The 17,445-nt window shown below is 33.9% G+C and overlaps 2 protein-coding genes across 4 annotated transcripts; one reads left to right on the top strand and one right to left on the bottom strand.

Moving 5' to 3' along the window:
* Positions 1-1,158: 1,158 nt before the first annotated feature.
* Positions 1,159-13,094, top strand: LOC141720651 (uncharacterized). Of its 3 annotated transcripts, none has more exons than XM_074523180.1 (14): positions 1,159-1,577; positions 2,113-2,188; positions 2,287-2,376; positions 2,453-2,497; positions 6,305-6,367; positions 6,463-6,556; positions 6,649-6,692; positions 7,083-7,193; positions 7,281-7,417; positions 7,521-7,560; positions 8,725-8,787; positions 8,865-9,058; positions 10,467-10,968; positions 12,832-13,094. In XM_074523180.1, the coding sequence occupies exons 1-13, from the start codon at positions 1,252-1,254 to the stop codon at positions 10,957-10,959; spliced, it is 1,776 nt and encodes a 591-aa protein (XP_074379281.1). In that variant the 5' UTR covers positions 1,159-1,251; the 3' UTR covers positions 10,960-10,968; positions 12,832-13,094. The 3 variants fall into 3 exon arrangements, with proteins under 3 accessions (XP_074379281.1, XP_074379279.1, XP_074379280.1); XM_074523178.1 differs by having other exon boundaries at positions 6,287-6,367; positions 12,832-13,093; XM_074523179.1 differs by lacking the exon at positions 12,832-13,094 and having other exon boundaries at positions 6,287-6,367; positions 10,467-11,083.
* Positions 13,095-13,377: 283 nt separating this feature from the next.
* On the bottom strand, positions 13,378-15,111 carry LOC141717045 (putative xyloglucan endotransglucosylase/hydrolase protein 32). The gene is made up of 4 exons (XM_074519170.1): positions 14,837-15,111; positions 14,668-14,768; positions 14,293-14,510; positions 13,378-14,058 (listed from the first exon to the last, which is right to left on the bottom strand). Exons 1-4 carry the CDS (start codon positions 15,057-15,059, stop codon positions 13,692-13,694), a joined length of 909 nt encoding a protein of 302 aa, XP_074375271.1. The 5' UTR covers positions 15,060-15,111; the 3' UTR covers positions 13,378-13,691.
* Positions 15,112-17,445: the final 2,334 nt, after the last annotated feature.

Below are 17,445 nucleotides of genomic sequence, written 5' to 3'. Positions count from 1 at the left end.
TTTCTATTTCTGGACAACAGCCTTGCCAAAACTGTTATCTGTTGCAAATACCAAATAGCCTGTACTGTACTTGAAGAACACTTTCGTATACAAATATTTAAAATAGAACAAGATAACTGCTTCTATAGATGCTTCAGGTAACAAATAACAAGTGTAAACTCTAACCTAAAAAGTAAAAAATCAAACATTAATTAAGAAATCTTTTAAGAAAAAACAAATTAGGAAACAAATTAAAGATAACGTTGATTCTCCAATCAAGATTCAAGAATTAAGATTCAAGTAATACTAATAAATTAATAGATGACCCAAAAAGAAATTAGAAAAGAACAAATTAAGAACAAATTAACAAATTAAGAGATGAACAAATAAGAGATAAACGAACCTGTGCTAGAGAGAAGACCGAAATGGCGAAATTTGAATCTTTGATTCTTCGATTCTTTTGGGCTGAGTCTTTGAATGATTGAATTTGTGTTATGCACTTGTGCCGTTTGGATATTAGGTTTAAGCCTTTAAGTCTTTGAATCTGAGACTCTGAGTATTATTATTTATTTTAATTTAAATGTATGTACTGACTACTGTAAGTAATATATCTATAATATATAGTAAAAGTATAGGATGTATGTAATTCGGGTTATTCGGTCCTGAACCGAAATTTTTAAAAAGAAACCGGACCGGACCGAAATATATTTCGGTCCTGGACCGAATAGACCGAATACCCGAATTTTCTGAAAAATTGGAACCGAACCGAATCGAATTAGCAAATTTCGGTTCGGTTTTTCGGAATTCGGTTCGGTTTTTCGGTTTCGGATCGGTTTTGCTCAGCCCTAGTTTGGAACATGTCACATCATCATTCCAAGAGTCTCTTAAAATTTTATTTTATATAAATATAGATATAGATAGATTATTCATGTCAATTTTTCCAAAAAAAGGGGAATATTTTCAAACCAACACCCAAAATATCTTAACAATGGGCTTTTATTTCAACAAGAATCTTATAAGAAAAAAGGCATCGGCCAACTTAAAGCATAAAGGTTTTAAATGGGCTAATGTACCGTTTCGGACATGCTACAGTTTGGGTCGGTCTATTTCCTTCAACTGATATATTATGAATTCAATAAGGCCCAATTATATCTACAGTATTAACAATTCACAGTTGTACTTTAGTTTCTACAGAACACAGATAAAATTAACAAACAGACTAGGGTTAAAAAAGAGGGGTGAACTCAGCAACAAAATAGAATTTGATGAGCGATGTCGAATGTTGATCCTGATTTAACTATTTATCATGACAACGGCGATGTTTTACTTGTTGTGTCGGAAGATGAAGATGATGACGAAGATGAAGATGATGATGATTTCTACGATGATGAAGAAGATGACGAAGATGATGACTTTGTTCCTGTTGTTTCGACTGATAATGTGGATACTGTGAGAGACAAAGCGACGTCGTTAGGTGTTGATGATGATAAATGTTGCACCATTCAAGATTTGATGAGTAAAGATAATACTGAAATTGATGGATTGTGTTGCCCTATTTGTATGGAACCTTGGACTTCGGAAGGTGTTCATCAAGTCTGGTCAGTGTTTTCACTTCGATAATTCCTCAATTCTCCGTATTATCTATCTACATTGTGTATTTAGCGTTTATTTTCAATTCGGACATATTAACCAAGTAAGTTTTACTTGACGGTTTAATACCTAAATTAAGTAGTGATTGTATGTTGAACACAGTATAATTTGTTATTTATAATGGAATTTGGCGTGAAGGTTTTCTAGATATTAGTTGTTTCTCTTAATTATTACGGTAGTGGAGTTCTTTGCAGAGATTTATTATTAGTAATTTTAGGGTTATTGGATTAAATCTAATTTTGCACTGCGAACCAACACATACATGTCTGGGGTTGTGAATTTTCTGTGGTTAGTGTATCAAAATCTATCTCTTACCTATTGAAATTGGTCTATGCTTGGAACTGAATATGTGCGTTTATTTTCTACTATCTGTTAATATCATCTGCGTTGAATGACATCCTTCTACTCACCCTATTAGTTTACTGTAGTTTGCATTTTCCTGATATTTTTAGTTTTTATATATCTGTTGTTTAATGACTGCAGTTGTCTTCCTTGTGGACATATTTATGGTTTGTCATGCATAAAGAAATGGATTCGACAACGTCAAAGTACAAGGAAGGTATTTAATAGAATTTTTAAATAAGTTTAATCAAGTGCACTATTAATTGGACTTGAGTATCATCTTCTGATAGAAATTTATATTCTGTTGTCGTTTAGTGTCCTCAATGTAAGAGAAGCTGCAATCTGAAGGATATCAGATTACTTTATGCATCCCGGATTGTTGTGGTTGATGAAGAACTAGAAAAGGTTGTGTATTAGCTTTTTGAGATGCCCAAGAAAAAAAATTATGAGATTTAAATTTTTAATGGCTACCTCATTGCAGAAAGTTAAAAAACTTGAAGCTAAATGTGCATCTCTTGAGACGAAGGTAAGACTGATTCACATTGGAATTGTACAAAAAAGACTGATATACATTCATGTTGCTGACTGAGTAATGCAGAATTATATAGTATAGATGTTGTTGACATGCTTATTTTTTTATTGGTCGTATCATTTATTGTGTTAATTCAGACACGTAATAACAAACAATAGGGTTTACACATTGAAGGTAATAAACAAATAGGGAAAATATTAAATAGAAAATGAAACTGTGAAATGGGGAAGAAGAAATCAAGAAACATGAACACAGTCACTAGAGAATCAAACTGCTCTTTTGATGAAGTTGCTTATAGTGCTGTCACTATATTACAACTTAACGGGATGTATTATTTCAACTCTTTTCAAATGGGTCAAAATTTTATGTATAGAATAAACATATCTGGGCGGGGTAATAGGTCTGGGCCGGAGATCATTGCTACCAGATTGCCTTGCCTTTTTCCAGCTTGCGGATGCTATATTGTTACCTTGGAAACACCATGTTGTTGATACCAACAACCTGGGGTTAGACCTTTTGTTTTGAACTAGCTCTATGACCTGGGCAATGCACGAGCATGTTCTAAATTGTGTATTAGTTATCTTCCCTTCTTATGTTCGATTTGCAGTATCCATAATAGCGGCTAAGATTATGTTGATTAATAAAAAAATATGTTTATTTGTGTTAGTTGCCTTAACTTCTTAGGTTGGGTTTACATTACTCACGATTATCACTGTCTTAGTTAATTGAAATTTTCGAAACACATGTCTGTTTGTTTCGAATCAAATGATATGTCGATGTATCAAATTATAAAATACAAATATTGTTTAAACACTATTTTAAAATTATGTTTTTAGTCTTCAATAACGACCGTACTCTAGATATGAACAAGTTTTTATTCTTTTTAATATATTTATTTATAAGTGTGTGTAATGTATTTAAATGTTAAATGTGTGATAATGAGTTACACTATAGTTTTAAATGAGATAAGTATGTATTGTGATCTCATTAACAATCTAAGCTATTAAGAGTCAATAATGAAGCAATAATAAATATAAAATTAACAATACTTAATGAGTTAGATGTAATAATATTTGGTATTAAATTTGATATTTATTTATACATATTTTTGAGGGGTAATTCAGTAATTTTAATTGAATAAATTGTCTCAATCACCCCCCTATTTGCTCTATTATATATATAATAGATTAGAATGGTGATAATTGGTTCTGGTTGATCATCAAGAGCCTCCCCCAAATCCACTGTCTAGATTTAAAAGCACTGGGCTGTCAACGACACTGTTGGCTTCTATTTACTCATTTTGCACATCGTCATGGAAAAGCAACGAAGTTAGCCATGCTGGTAGTCTAAGTAAAGGGATGGTCTATGTCTGTTTTCTAATGCAATTGATAGCTTGATGGTGATTTGAGTCAAAACAATGGACAGAGGTGAAGCCCCATTCTATATCAAGGCCTCCATCTGTGGCCCAGGGTTCAGCTTCGAAAAAATTCCTGTAAATCCACTGTGCTGCATTTAAGTGTCTTTTTCTTTTTCTTTTTTTAATTTAGGCGGCCTACATCTGTGAGTTACTGCCGTTATCATAAGCACCTTCTGCATCTAATTCTAACTACCCTAGATCTGGCTCATCCCATTTAGATGCAACAATTTTCTGGACTTAAATGGTGTCACCGCTAACCAGTGGGGAGCTGTCAAGGTTTATCTAATCTGATGTTGTTTGAATTTGCTAGCGAGACTGTTATTTGCTTGAAAGTCTGAAGATATTGTAGCAGGCCTTAAATTAAAGAAGCCTGAAGAACCAATCTGGGAACAATATTTGAGACTTTGCAATGTAATAAGTAGATTATTTTAAAATTTGTTAGTAATTTTCTTTCGGAGTTTTTTTAGTAGAATCTATGTTTTTAGTTTGACTTCGATTAGGAAATCTTGTTTAGTTCCATTATATTTAGGAATCAATTATTGTATTGAAAGGCAGGTTATTGACATTGAAGTTATTTGTTTTTATGGGCGAGTGAGACTTGTTTCATGAAAAATTGTACCAGAACCCCAATTTTTTGCCCCTAAACCCAATTATCGTTCCTAAATTTTTAAGTGAATACTTACTACCTAGATCGAGGATCCAATAAAATTAACCAGATTGCGTATACATCTCGAAAGTCCCTATAGTGTGTAGTTTGCGATCATATGTATTGTTTATGAGAGGGCCGATCACAGAGGGGAAGCCTTCAGTGTCCTTTTCTCCTAACGGCTCTACAGTTCTCGATAGTTAATGATTTTTGACTGTCAATTTGAGATGATTGTTCCTAAATTAGCGGGATGAAAGCTTTAAAAGCTCATTGAAAACTAAATTTTCCATACAAGCTGTTTAAGGTAGCCCTAATGAATCAGGCTCCTTTGTGAGTTTAAGAAATAAGATAAAAGAAGGCAAAGTTGGGACGGGAGAGGGGGGGGGGGAATCCATGAGGGCCCAATTTATCTAGAATCCAGACCTCAAAAGTCAACCAAAATTGCCATCTGAGCTGGGACGTAAATCGATTGAATTAGGCTCCTTGGATAATAATGCAGAGATGACAGGGGATAGGGACAAAAAGTTGGATAAGAAAGCACATTAGCAGAGATGAGAGAGGAGGGACAAGTAGATGTCTCAATACCATCTATAATAGACCTCCAAAATTAGGCGTACGCTAAATTAAACTCTTCTGAAGATATATGTAGAGGACCATTAACAGCCAACGGGTCCTCTATCCACCATGTGACCAGAAGTTTATTTTTCTTTCATTTCACCAGTTCCCATCCAAGGTTGTCTTTTAAAAATAGGTGCACATGCTTATTGCTTTGTGCTACATGTGCGAGGTCTCAACGTTTATTTAGAATTGGCACAACCATTTGATACTCAAAGTGTTCTAAAAATCGGTCTAGGCGGCCGCCTAGGCGCTAGGCTTCAGCAGAACGCCACGAGGCGGGGCCTAGGCGGTTAATTACACGGGTTTTCATAAAATCGGCAGAAAACGGTCTAGGCGGTTGAAATCGGGGATTAATTAGTCAATAATTAGGCGGAATTAATTGGTCTGAAACTTAAAAATGGTCAAATTAAGGGTAAAATTGTAGAACTATAACTTTTTAATAGAAAATGAAGCTAATATTTGAAATGAGAATATTTACCTATTATATTTGATACTAAAATGATGGTATTTATATTTTTCTTATAAAAAAATATATTTTTTTAATATTAAATTAAATTACACATAAAAATAATATTTAAATACAGCCGATTAATGATCCGATTAATCTCCGCCTGGCCGATTAAGTGCTAGGCGGTACCCCAACCGCGCTAGTCAACCTAGCAATTTTTACAAATTGAAAGTGAGCATTTTTTACCCAGAGCTTTTCATCAACTTTGATAAGTTGCTAACCCAGTTGGACCAGCATGTTTAGATTCCAATGCGAAAGCCAAGCCCCCATTAACCTGGGGCTTAAGATTCTTGACTTCATCGATATTAGCAAGGTTTATAGGTTGACTTAAAAAGTGCTTATAAAGTTTTTCATGTGTAATTAGTGATGAGTATTGTGTGAGAAAGTTGTATTCAGAGGCCGTAAGGCTCATGAAATGGAACAAAGGGATGGATATGAAAGATATTGGCCATCCTAATTAACCACATTGCATGTATAAAATATATCAAATCAGTGGTTTTTCTCATTGCACGAAATTGCTCAAATGCAGTTTGCTTCTAATTTTGTTGAAAAAATGCACACGTATGTTAACATCTATTGTGTTTGTATATATAGCATACTGAATTTGTTAAGAGAGAAGATGAAGGGAAAAGGAGAGAAGCTGAATTGCATTTTCAGGTGCAGAAACTTAAACAGGCAAGTTCTAAACTGTGCCCCCCCCCCCTCCTGGGTTGGAAACTTATCTCATACTTCTATTTTTATGGATCTACTTGAAACTTGTGGTTTCTCAGAGAGCAAGTTATTTGGAAGGTATGTTAGAATATTATGAGAGAGAAGCTGGATCGGTAGGTGCTAGTAGTGATTTTCCGGGAAGTTCTTTTACAGGTACACTTGATATATAGTGTACAGTTTCATTTTAGGAAATGTTTGTGATGGGTAAACCTCACTGACAATAATTTGTTATCCATGGCTCACAGGACAATTCAGGAAAGCAGGATGTTCCTATAGCTTTGGATTGCAGGTTAGCACTTTACTCTTTGCTTTTGATCGACAAAGGTTTTGGCATTATTTGTCTATTAGTTCCAGTTTTTGTAAAATTTTGTGGTTTGAGTTCGAATACCAGGAAGGCAGGAAACACCCCCCCCCAAAGAGTTTAGATCAAATTATGTTTGGGTTGACCTTACTGTGGTAGGAGTGAAGGCCTGTTATAATCATAGTAAAACTGGCACATCTTTTTGTAGATATTCTATAACCATTATCATTCCCTACTTTTTTAACACGATACATTGGAACTATTGTTTATCATGCAAATTAGGTTTAAGTAAAGATTGATGGCTTAATAGTCATTAATATAGCAGACATTACAATCAAATTACTGACTTCCATTGACGCAATATTGTAATTTATGTAGAAAGAGTTTCATGTTGAAGGTGCTCGTGTATTTGACATGGATCTTTCCGGTCAAATGCTGGTTATTGCTCGAAGGCTTACTGGATTGGGGGGACTGTGTGCACTTACTAAAGTAAACCTCTATATAGTGATGGTAAAAAATTGAATATCGAGTTCTTTTAAAAAATGTTTTGAAGTTTTTTGTGTATTTGATTTGCAGATAAGTTTGATAGCTCCACGTGATAGAGCTGATATGCAACTTCCTGCAAACACAAAGGTTGTTAAAGACTTGCGTTTCTCTCCCCACGACAAATTGTTACTGGTTGCCTCACTAGGAAAAAAATTGTCAATAATTAGGTTTGGTGCACTTTTCATATTCCATTTTTTATTCTTTTTGGGATTATCTCTCCTGTTACTGTTTTATCGGTATTTATTATTTCATATTGTTATTTATTTTCAGTTCTGAAAGCAACAACACCATTCTTAGCTATGATTTGCCGGTAAAATTTTTAGCCTTTCGTTTCCGTCTCTTGGCTTGTACAAAATTCAATGAATAGTATATAGTTCTAGATGTTAATTTCCTTATATAGTAAAGAGAATGTCAAACAATTGTTTGTGTTTAGTACTGTAGATTTTTTCTAGCGGGCAAACTGCTTTAGTAGCATGAGATAGCAAAACTGCACTAGTAATTCTGCATGCATTATCAATGTAGCTTGAGCAAAGAACGGGTGACTTTATTTTGACAAACAATATAATATCAACTTCTTCTCGTAGGTGATAAATTTTGAATGGATTGAGTGTTTAAGTGTTTTGCCTTTTGAGCCATGGGCTACATGATGCATCCTTTTCTGTGCACATGCTCTGAGGCTTATGTTGGGTCAGGGTTTATGAAATATTAACCTTATTCAACCCAACCCAACCCATTTACATAATACTAGTCCAATTTTAAATTAAAATTATTGATGTATTCATAAGTTGGAGTCAATTTTGCACATGTGTGATTGTTATACTGTTATAATAGATGATGTTCACGGTAACTAATTATTTTACTCTACAACGATATTCAAATTTTAAATGTTGAACCAGATAAAGAACTCAACTGCAAATTCTTTCTATGGGATGATTTGCAAATGTGATAAGTGTGGTAAATATTATTATCTGAACAATATTATATGTTTTTCAAGATATTAAGTATTTTGCGTTTCTCGTCAAATAATCATTATATAGCACGAATCATGTACATCTGTATACGTGTTTTGTGGAGATAATTAAAATTGATTGTAGTGTTTTAAATTATACAATTGTTGTTTCTCAAATTACTTTGTGACTTTGACAAGGCGACCCAACCCAATGTATAAATTATAGGGTTGGGTTAGATATATTTTTGAGGGTTAACGGGTTCGAATTTTTATAAACCGAATATAGTGGATTGGTTTGATTTTATGCTCTAACACGGCCAACCCGACCCATGTTCACCCCTACTCTAAGCCTCTAATTGCTGGAGGACTTAACTAAACAAATCTTGTTGTATGAGGCATTAGCCCATTAGTCGTTTCCTAGTGTTAAGCTGACAAAGTTCGTATTTTACGATTCCTTAGCCAGTTTTACAATTTCCCCATGAGTCTAATTATGTATCTATGATCTATTTGACATTGTATTTGTAGGCTGCTGCTTGGTCATGCTCATGGGATATAAGCTGCTCGCATTATGCTTATGCAGGATTACAGGTCATACAAAGTTGGGTTTTTTAAGGTTCATTCTGGTTGTATCATAAAATTGATCAGTATCCTATAAACACCTGCAGAATGGCATGCTTTTGCTGTTTGATTTGCGCCAAACTCGTGAACCTGTAAAATCTTTAGATGGTTTAACATGCAACCCGGTTCATAGTTTATATTCAATTTCACCTATATCAACTTTATCTCCTGGTGTGAGAACAATTCTAACTGCTTCTTCAGTTGGCGTTTGCGAGTGGAATTTTGGCGGTGTTGATGAAAGGTATTCATATCACTTATGTTTAACTTTTTGTACAAATGTGAGGATTGGCCACTTCTTTTTCCATATTTACATTATAAACTTTCAGGATTTAAATTTTCTCAAAACTTGGAAGCAAGACATACTTTTGTCTGACATGTTTATGATTATATTCTATGAAATCTGATCCACTTCTTCCTTTTACTCAAACACACTGTTGCACAAATAATTTTGTATGAGATATTCAGATCTGATATGCCCACATGCCTGCAGGTATGCTCACGTACATGCCCGCACCCACAGACACATGTAATAATACATATTGTGGGTGCGCACACACCCAAACTTGCATGTGTGTGTGTGCATTTTATATTGGCATGTCTTAACAAATGGTGCTCACAGCTATATAAAACCACAAATGTTTCATCTCGATTGCCCGTCATGTCCAGTTTATTCTTTTGATCTTTCCATGGCGTGGCCAATAATTTTCTTTTACAATCATCAGGGTTACTGACACAGGATCAGTCAGTAGATTATTTAAAATTGTTAAATATATTGAGCTTTATATTATGTGCATTATGTAATATCATGTGGTTCATTTTAACCTACCCCAATTATTTGGAGAAGGCTTTATCTCCGGTAATGATGATATATTAGCTTAAATAACCTCATCTCCTTGGTCTTATAAATGGTTGAATTAATTCATTTTGTTGTCCCTTTTCCTTTTTTTAATTAGGAGTTGTATAAAAGAATCAGGGGTTTCTAAGTTGCATTATACTAAGAGTTGAACATATCATTGATATGAGATTAAAGTCCTGACCTTTTTTTTTGCTAAATTGAAGTCCTGACCTTTTTAGTAACCCTTGCCTAATCTTGTGGGACAGTTAACAATTTCTCCGTTTCGCCCCAATATAAAACATGACCTACATCGTTGACTTGTATATGATGGTTTCAGTGATTCATTTACGGAAGGAATCTAGGCACGCATGAAAACTTAAGCAAGATTATCAAAAACATACTTTTTCTTTCCTCTGGCTGCTGTTTGGAATCTGGCGTTGCAAAGAACTCATAGATATATCATATTTGTTGCTCTCGTTACTGTTTTATTTACCAACTTTGGATGCAGATGTACTTGTGCAACTTTAAAAACCAACTATTTTTTAAAAAATAAGGAAATATATAAACGTCTTTTTGTTTGGTTTAGAAAGAATTTTCTATATATATATATCTTCTTCTTTTTTTGACAAAAAGAATTTTCCATATATATCTTAGTTGCTCTTGTTAGTGTTTTTATTTAGCAACTTAGAGGGTAGATGTTCTTATGCACTTTAGAAATATGGCTTACGTGTTCTTTTAGAATTGTAAATGCCTTTTAGAATGATTCTGAAAGGAACTAATAAATATATGACAATTCACCAAATTTTCATTGTAGACCTTTTTTAGTTCCTGGATCAGAGAACGGGGAGGTTTGTGTATCTCTTGCTTGTTCTTCTAGCAATAGTGACATTGTAGCATCGTACCGTCCGAAAATAAAGATGCTAAACAAGGAACTTGCTTCTCAAGCTTCTCCTACAAGTACTAGTTTAATGGGAAACTCTATTCTGGGTTCTCATGTTTCATACAAAAGGACGAGTAGTCAATGTTATCAGAAACTGGGATCTACATGTGCAAATGTGAATGATATTCGACTGCCAAAATCTGCAATAGTTGACTTGTGTAAAGATGACTTGCCATTATTTGTTTCCGGGGATGAGGTTAAAGGTGAAATAACGTTGCAATCACTACCATCTTTCTTAACTGTTCAGCATCTCAATCCTCCAAAGTTTCCTGTTTTTGATGTCAAATCTACACATAGTGGCAATTCTAGTATACTGGGCTGTTTATGTGAGGATATGTTGCAATTGTACTCTCCCAAGCTCTTATGACAAAATAAGGTAAGGTAATTTTGTATTATGTTTTCTCTTATACATTTACTTGTATGAATTATTATTTTTATTTGGTGAAACACAATGTTTTAATTATTTTTCTCTATCATATATATTTACTTCATCCCTTTGCTGTTGCTACATTTTTTTATTAATTTCATTCCTCCTACCTACATGTTTATATATATTTTTTATGCTAATATTTTTGTACCAGGCCTTTTTTTTTTTTACTTTTTTTAATTTAGATCATGGAGGGAGGGGGTTGTGGGCTCTCACCTTATCTCACGATACCCTCTTTATTACTCCCAAATATATATATGTTTACCTTGGAATTTTTGGTACTACCCCCATATTTATAGATGATTACCTGGGAATTTTTTAAACTATGTATAGATATAGCACCCATGAAAAAAAAAGGAGCTTATATGTGCACACCATTATTTTATAGGTGTACACCCTTTGTTGATAGTGAGACCAAAATATTCTCATTTACATATTTAATTTTAACCTATTTTCGTGTAAAATGAGGACACATCAATGGAGTGTTAAACAGATGCAACATAGCAAAATGCTATACCTGGTACTAATATGGAACCAAAAATATATGCTGCCATAATTGTCATCTAAGCATGCAAGTGGGAAGATGGTTGGAAATGGGTAATTAAAGTAATATTGTACTCCCTCCGTCCCTTTCAATTGTTTACGTTTTTTAGAGAGTGTCCGACACGCATTTTAAGGTGCATATAAAGTATAGTTATGTAATTTTTTTTTATAATTTTGTTTTTCTGAATAAAAATTAAAACATTCAATTTTTATTCAGAAAAAGAAAATTGTAAAAATAAGTTACATAACTATACTTTTTATGTACCTTAAAATGCGTGCCGGACACTTCCTCAGAAATGTAAACAATTGGAAGGGACTAAGGGAGTAAAAAATAATCTTGTTTTTTAAGATGAGGTAGTTGAAATATAGCTTTATTTAAATATGTTTGATGTCATTTTAAAACTCTGCACTAGAACGCAAGTTCTACTTTAACATCAAAAACTATTTTTTAATTTCAAAATATAGCAATAACTATACGTATGTCAGCATCATCATTGGACTTTGTCACTTGCTCTTTAAGGGTGGTAGATTTTTTTGGCTCTTGCTGTGACTGAATACCGCGTTATGTGAAGTTGTAAAAACCGATAAAGTTTAGTCTCTGAAATTACTTATTGGATCAAGTCGGAGATTAACATAATGTAAATTTAAAGCAAATAATCCTAATCTAGGATCACTTTTGCAACAAAACACAGCCATTTTTATAACCTAATCCACTTGTACTGGTTTCAAGTACAAGGGTGTATACAGACAGATAAGTCATACTATTATACTATGTAGTAATAAATAATGGTCAAGTTAATGGATAATTACTATAATGCCATGTTTGGTGTGGGTAATATTGCATGTTAGACATTTTTTGTTATTGTTTTATTTTATATTATTTCTTTGTCCTAATTACTTTTTAACTATAACTGATTGACCTAAAGAGGTTTTCAGGCATTTATACTGGATAGTTGCTTGATTCATTTTTCAGTTTCCTGCTTTTTAATGCTAAAACCATGTGAAGTACAGAGTCAAGAAAATAAAATATCAGTATCCTGAACAAATAATGAACACTGTAAATTAATCAAAGTGACATTTCAGAAGACTTCATTCTGTTGACGCATACAATCGAAGTATCAAACTACTGAAAACTGAGTTAGATGCTTTAGACACTTTCATGTTCTATTATGCCAATATGCCACATATCAGATGAATTTTCCTAATTCATTTTTCACATGCTAAAATAATATAATGAATATGGTTTGTATATTGTTTTATGTGTTGCAGCCTAGCAGGTCAGTTTTGATTGACAGATGCATTCTTGCAGTTTAGTGAGAAGGTAAGTATATATTATGTGGTTAACATGTAAGCTTTACCAAGATTCATCGGTAGGTTTCAGATGTAGTTTTATTTAGTGAATTCTGTAAAGTGATGGAGTATTCAGTATTCTAGATTTCAAATTGAATGGCAATCTCAAATATACTTCTTTGGGGCAAAAATTTTGGATCTTAGTCAAAGATATACAAAAAACAGATTATGGGCTATTAGTTACCAAATATGGAAATTTCAAATAATATATTACACTTTTTTGGAGGAGTTTATAGTGTAATATAGCGGGCGGAAATGTGTGAACATGTCACCTGAGCATTCGGAAACCAATTCGTTACATCTAATTTTTTTCAAGCATAATATATTTAAATAGTGTAATTATCATCTAAACTATTTGCTTGTATTGTCGGCAAACAGATGTGTAGGATGTAACTATAATGCTAAACAGATGTATGCAAATTCAAAACACGACAAATAACAATATCAAGCAGAACAAGCGTATGGCAGACTGAGTACTTGCTGGTGTGTTCCAGAAATAATGAGAACTCTTTTACTTTATTGGCATTATTGTGATATAAGAAATAAATGCATTCACTCAATTCAGGCCTTCGCCCTTGGGTCTGATCCCCACAATTTCACCTACTTCCTTTCATCATATCCAGTGTATTCTAAATTCTACCTCTTGTACAACAAACAAGAAATATAAAATCGAAAATTAACATTAACAAACAAGAACGAAGTCTACTTATGGATTAAATCTTTGTTCCTCCATATAATTTTGGCCTTGGGCACTTGGTAACTCCATTTGGGCAAGTATATTATCCCCAACATTCTGGTGTTTTAGTATGGTCTCTTTTGTTGTCTCTACAATAGTCATAAACTAAAAAGTGACTTTGTACCCAATGCATAGCCATGTTCTGCTGGCTGCTCAAGCCCCCGGACTTCCACGGAGAGGCTGAAACGGGGCGGCACCACCGCGGCGAATAAGCAGTGCAACCACTTGCCTTGAAATTTGTGAACATTCCCACAAATGGTTGGTACTGATAATTAGCTTTGTATTTCCCATCCTCTGTTGCCCATGAAGAAGCATCCCATATGGACCCATAAACCCACATTGGCCTTAATGGGAATGTAGCAACACTCTTTCTTTGATATCTTCTGATTGGAATATCATCAACTAGAAATCTGCACATAAATTAAAGTTTTCCATTAAAATATGTAGAAAAAGAAGACTCACTTTTAGTTGCTAGTTCAGCCAGTAGGATCAATTAAATCCTAAACAATATTAATGTGTCTGACTAAATCTAGAAAGTTGCACTTAATGATATGCTAAATAGATAAAAATATACTACCAACAGGAATGTTTAACCTACATTTTACTACTCAGCAATTTACCTATTAGTACATGTATCAACTTACATGATTTCCTTTGGAGACCACAAGATAGCATAGTGATGAAATCTTTTAGTAGGATTGAACCAAAGATGAAACTTCATCTCTCTTCCTATAATTTTACCATCTCCACTTCCTCTGATATATACATTTGTTTGTAGAGTATAAGGTTTTCCAAATGTTGTCCCTAGGAACTCAATGTCCACCTCATCATGGTACCCTGGATGCGCTTCACTGTTCGAAAGCTGGACATATACCGCCACCAATTTAAAATTACTAATCACAATATATATACAGTCATGCTCTCGTCTGCTCGAGTCAGACCCAAACTTAAAATGAGAACCGTGAGAAACAAAACAAATCAACAAATTTATAATTCTGCAGGCAAGTAAAAGTACTCACATAGAACGCAGTGATCACCCCTGCGGTGTACCCGGGTTGGAGTTTGATCGAGGCACCGAAATACCCTGATCGAAAAGGTCTCATAGACTTGAATCCACTCCCTGCATCAAATTTATATTAAGATGATACTAAATTCAGGCACATTTTACATGTATGTACAGTCTGGTACCCGAGGTTCTATCGAGCCAAATGGTGAGAGCTTTGTTATCGACCCTTTGATGATTAGGACCCCAGAGGTTTCGATACCCTTTATAAAAGCTCATAGACCTGAACTTTGAACTGGGCCAGTAGCCAGGGGATGGTGGCCTAATGTGATGACCAGCAGCATTGCTAAATGTAGCAAACACATTAATATTAATCAGGAGAAGAATTGGAATATATGAGAAAGCCATGAATAACACAAGTTAAATTGAGAATAAGAATTGGAGGATAATTAAGCCAAGTGATCAGATCAGCAGTGTAGTGATATATGTAGTAGTATATTTAAGGGGGTAGAAATGGAATAGAATTATTGTGGGTGCTGGAGGGGAAAAGAATAGTATGGTCGTACAGCTGATGTAATAATTTAAAAAGGACTCGTAGGTCCCCATGCATAATAGCTAAGTTTATTATTGCCATCACATTAATCATTTTACATCTAATTTCTTCTTGTAATTATGATGTCAAAGAGTTAGCGTTATTTTCTAGACCATAATTTGGGTACCATGAAAAATGAGTTAGCCATGTTAAACTACGTAAAAAACTTGATAAACAAACAAAAATATTTTTTTTTATTAAACGTGACATTATTTCCTATATTCAAGTTTTACCCGTTTAAGTTTGACTAAACAAGATTTGGCGTTACATGATTGGGATCCATTAAAAGTTTAATATATTGACAACCAAAGAGGTTTTGGCACATTTTTTGGGTAGTAGTTCGGCACTTTTTATTAACGGTCCGGTTGGTGACAAATTATATGTATATAATAATATACAGTGTTTAAATTGTTAAATCGGTTTTTTAACTGTTAATTTACAGTGTTTATGATGATAAACTTTTCAGAAACAGAATGAAGAAAAAAGAATGGAAACATTCGAGATTATAGCATTGCTATCAGACTTTCCTGTAATGCAGTTTAGGTTTGTTAAGATTTATGTAAATTATATTATGACCGGATATATATCTTTTCATCTTATCTCAAACAAATCCTATCTTATAAACCAAGTTTGAATCATTCAAGACTTATCTTTTACTTGGTTTATCTATTTTAAACAAACTAACAGATTAGTTTTCAAGATTCATTCAAATATTTTCAAACAAACTTGTTTTAAATCTTATCTATTTTATCCTTTTGTTTTAAAATAAAATCTGTTAGAACTTGTCTATAAATACAACTCACGATTTCAGATTTGCCTCTAACGCTTTCACGTCAATTTCTTCTCATCTAAAAGACTTTTTTGTTCATTATTCTCGAGATACAAATCCAGTCGAACAATATCTAGTTTGAGTTGTAATCAATTTATTTATTTTTGTACTCGTATTTTTATATCAACTTTATGCCGGGTTGTGGCAAGGCTTGATTTCAAAGTATAGGAGGGTAGCTAGAAGGCTAAGGAATAGCAGTGGGCTAGGTAGCAAGATAGCTTGGGAAAGGTTTTCTTTCAGGTGCTATATTTGTAATTAAGGAAAGACTGTAAGTTCTTTATTAAAGTTGATATAATACATTCTCTATGCTAGTTGGCATAGGGACTTGGATGTAGGTCATAGACTAGGATTAATGGCCGAACCAAGTGAAAACTTCTGGTGTTTTTACTTATTCATTTTTCAGTATACTGCATTTTTATTTCTGTTATTTTCTATCTGTAGTTAATAGAGACTGTCTCATACCCTGTCTCATTTGTAAAGGGACTGTCCCATTTGCATAAGAGACTGTCCCATTTGCCTTGTCAGTTAGAATATTATACATATCTATCGAGCCTTTGAATTTCAATTGGTATCAGAGCGGGTGCATTTAATTATCTCTTTAGTGTTTATTTTGCTAGCGATCCATGGCTCAACCAGATAAGTATTCAAATAATTATCCACCACTACTTCAAGGTGCTGAAAACTACAATGACTGGAAATTCCGGATGAAAATCTTTCTCCAGCGTGATGTATTCGAGTGGGATGCTGTAGAAAATGGCTTTACAATTCCAATGAAAGATGGGAAGCCCAAATCCCTCAAGGATCTATCTCCAGAAGAAGTAAATGCAATGAATTTCAATGCTAAAGCTATGAACTCGCTTCTTAATGGCATGGTAGCTACCGAGTTACGAAAAGTATTTGCCTGTACTACTGCGAAACAGATACGGGATACAATCAAAGTCAGCCACGAAGGCACTTCTAAGGTAAGTGAAGTCAAATTAAGTATGCTAATGAGCGATTATGAAGGTTTCAGGTTGGAAAGAGATGAAAGCGTACGGGATGCTCAAGGAAGATTCCTGACACTTATGAACTCTATCTCACTATTGGAAAGGATCATTCCTCAATCTGAGATCAATTGGAAATATCCTCAGGGCAATGCCAAATAAGTTTGCTCCAAAGGTTATTATTCTGCAGGATTCAACACTTCTTTCGACTATGGACACTTTAACACTCTTCAGTGAATTGGAAGAATTCGAAAATCAGCTACGCAGATATGATGAAGAAGATGAAACTCCTCGTAAAAAGAATCTTGCACTCAATGCCACAGCTGATGAGTCTCATGATGATTCTGATGAGGAAATTTCTCTTCTGATCAAGAAGTTTCATAAATTTCT

Source organism: Apium graveolens, chromosome 4, assembly GCF_009905375.1.
Source record: "Apium graveolens cultivar Ventura chromosome 4, ASM990537v1, whole genome shotgun sequence".
Lineage (NCBI taxonomy): Eukaryota > Viridiplantae > Streptophyta > Magnoliopsida > Apiales > Apiaceae > Apium > Apium graveolens.
This window is presented reverse-complemented; position numbering and strand designations above follow the sequence as displayed.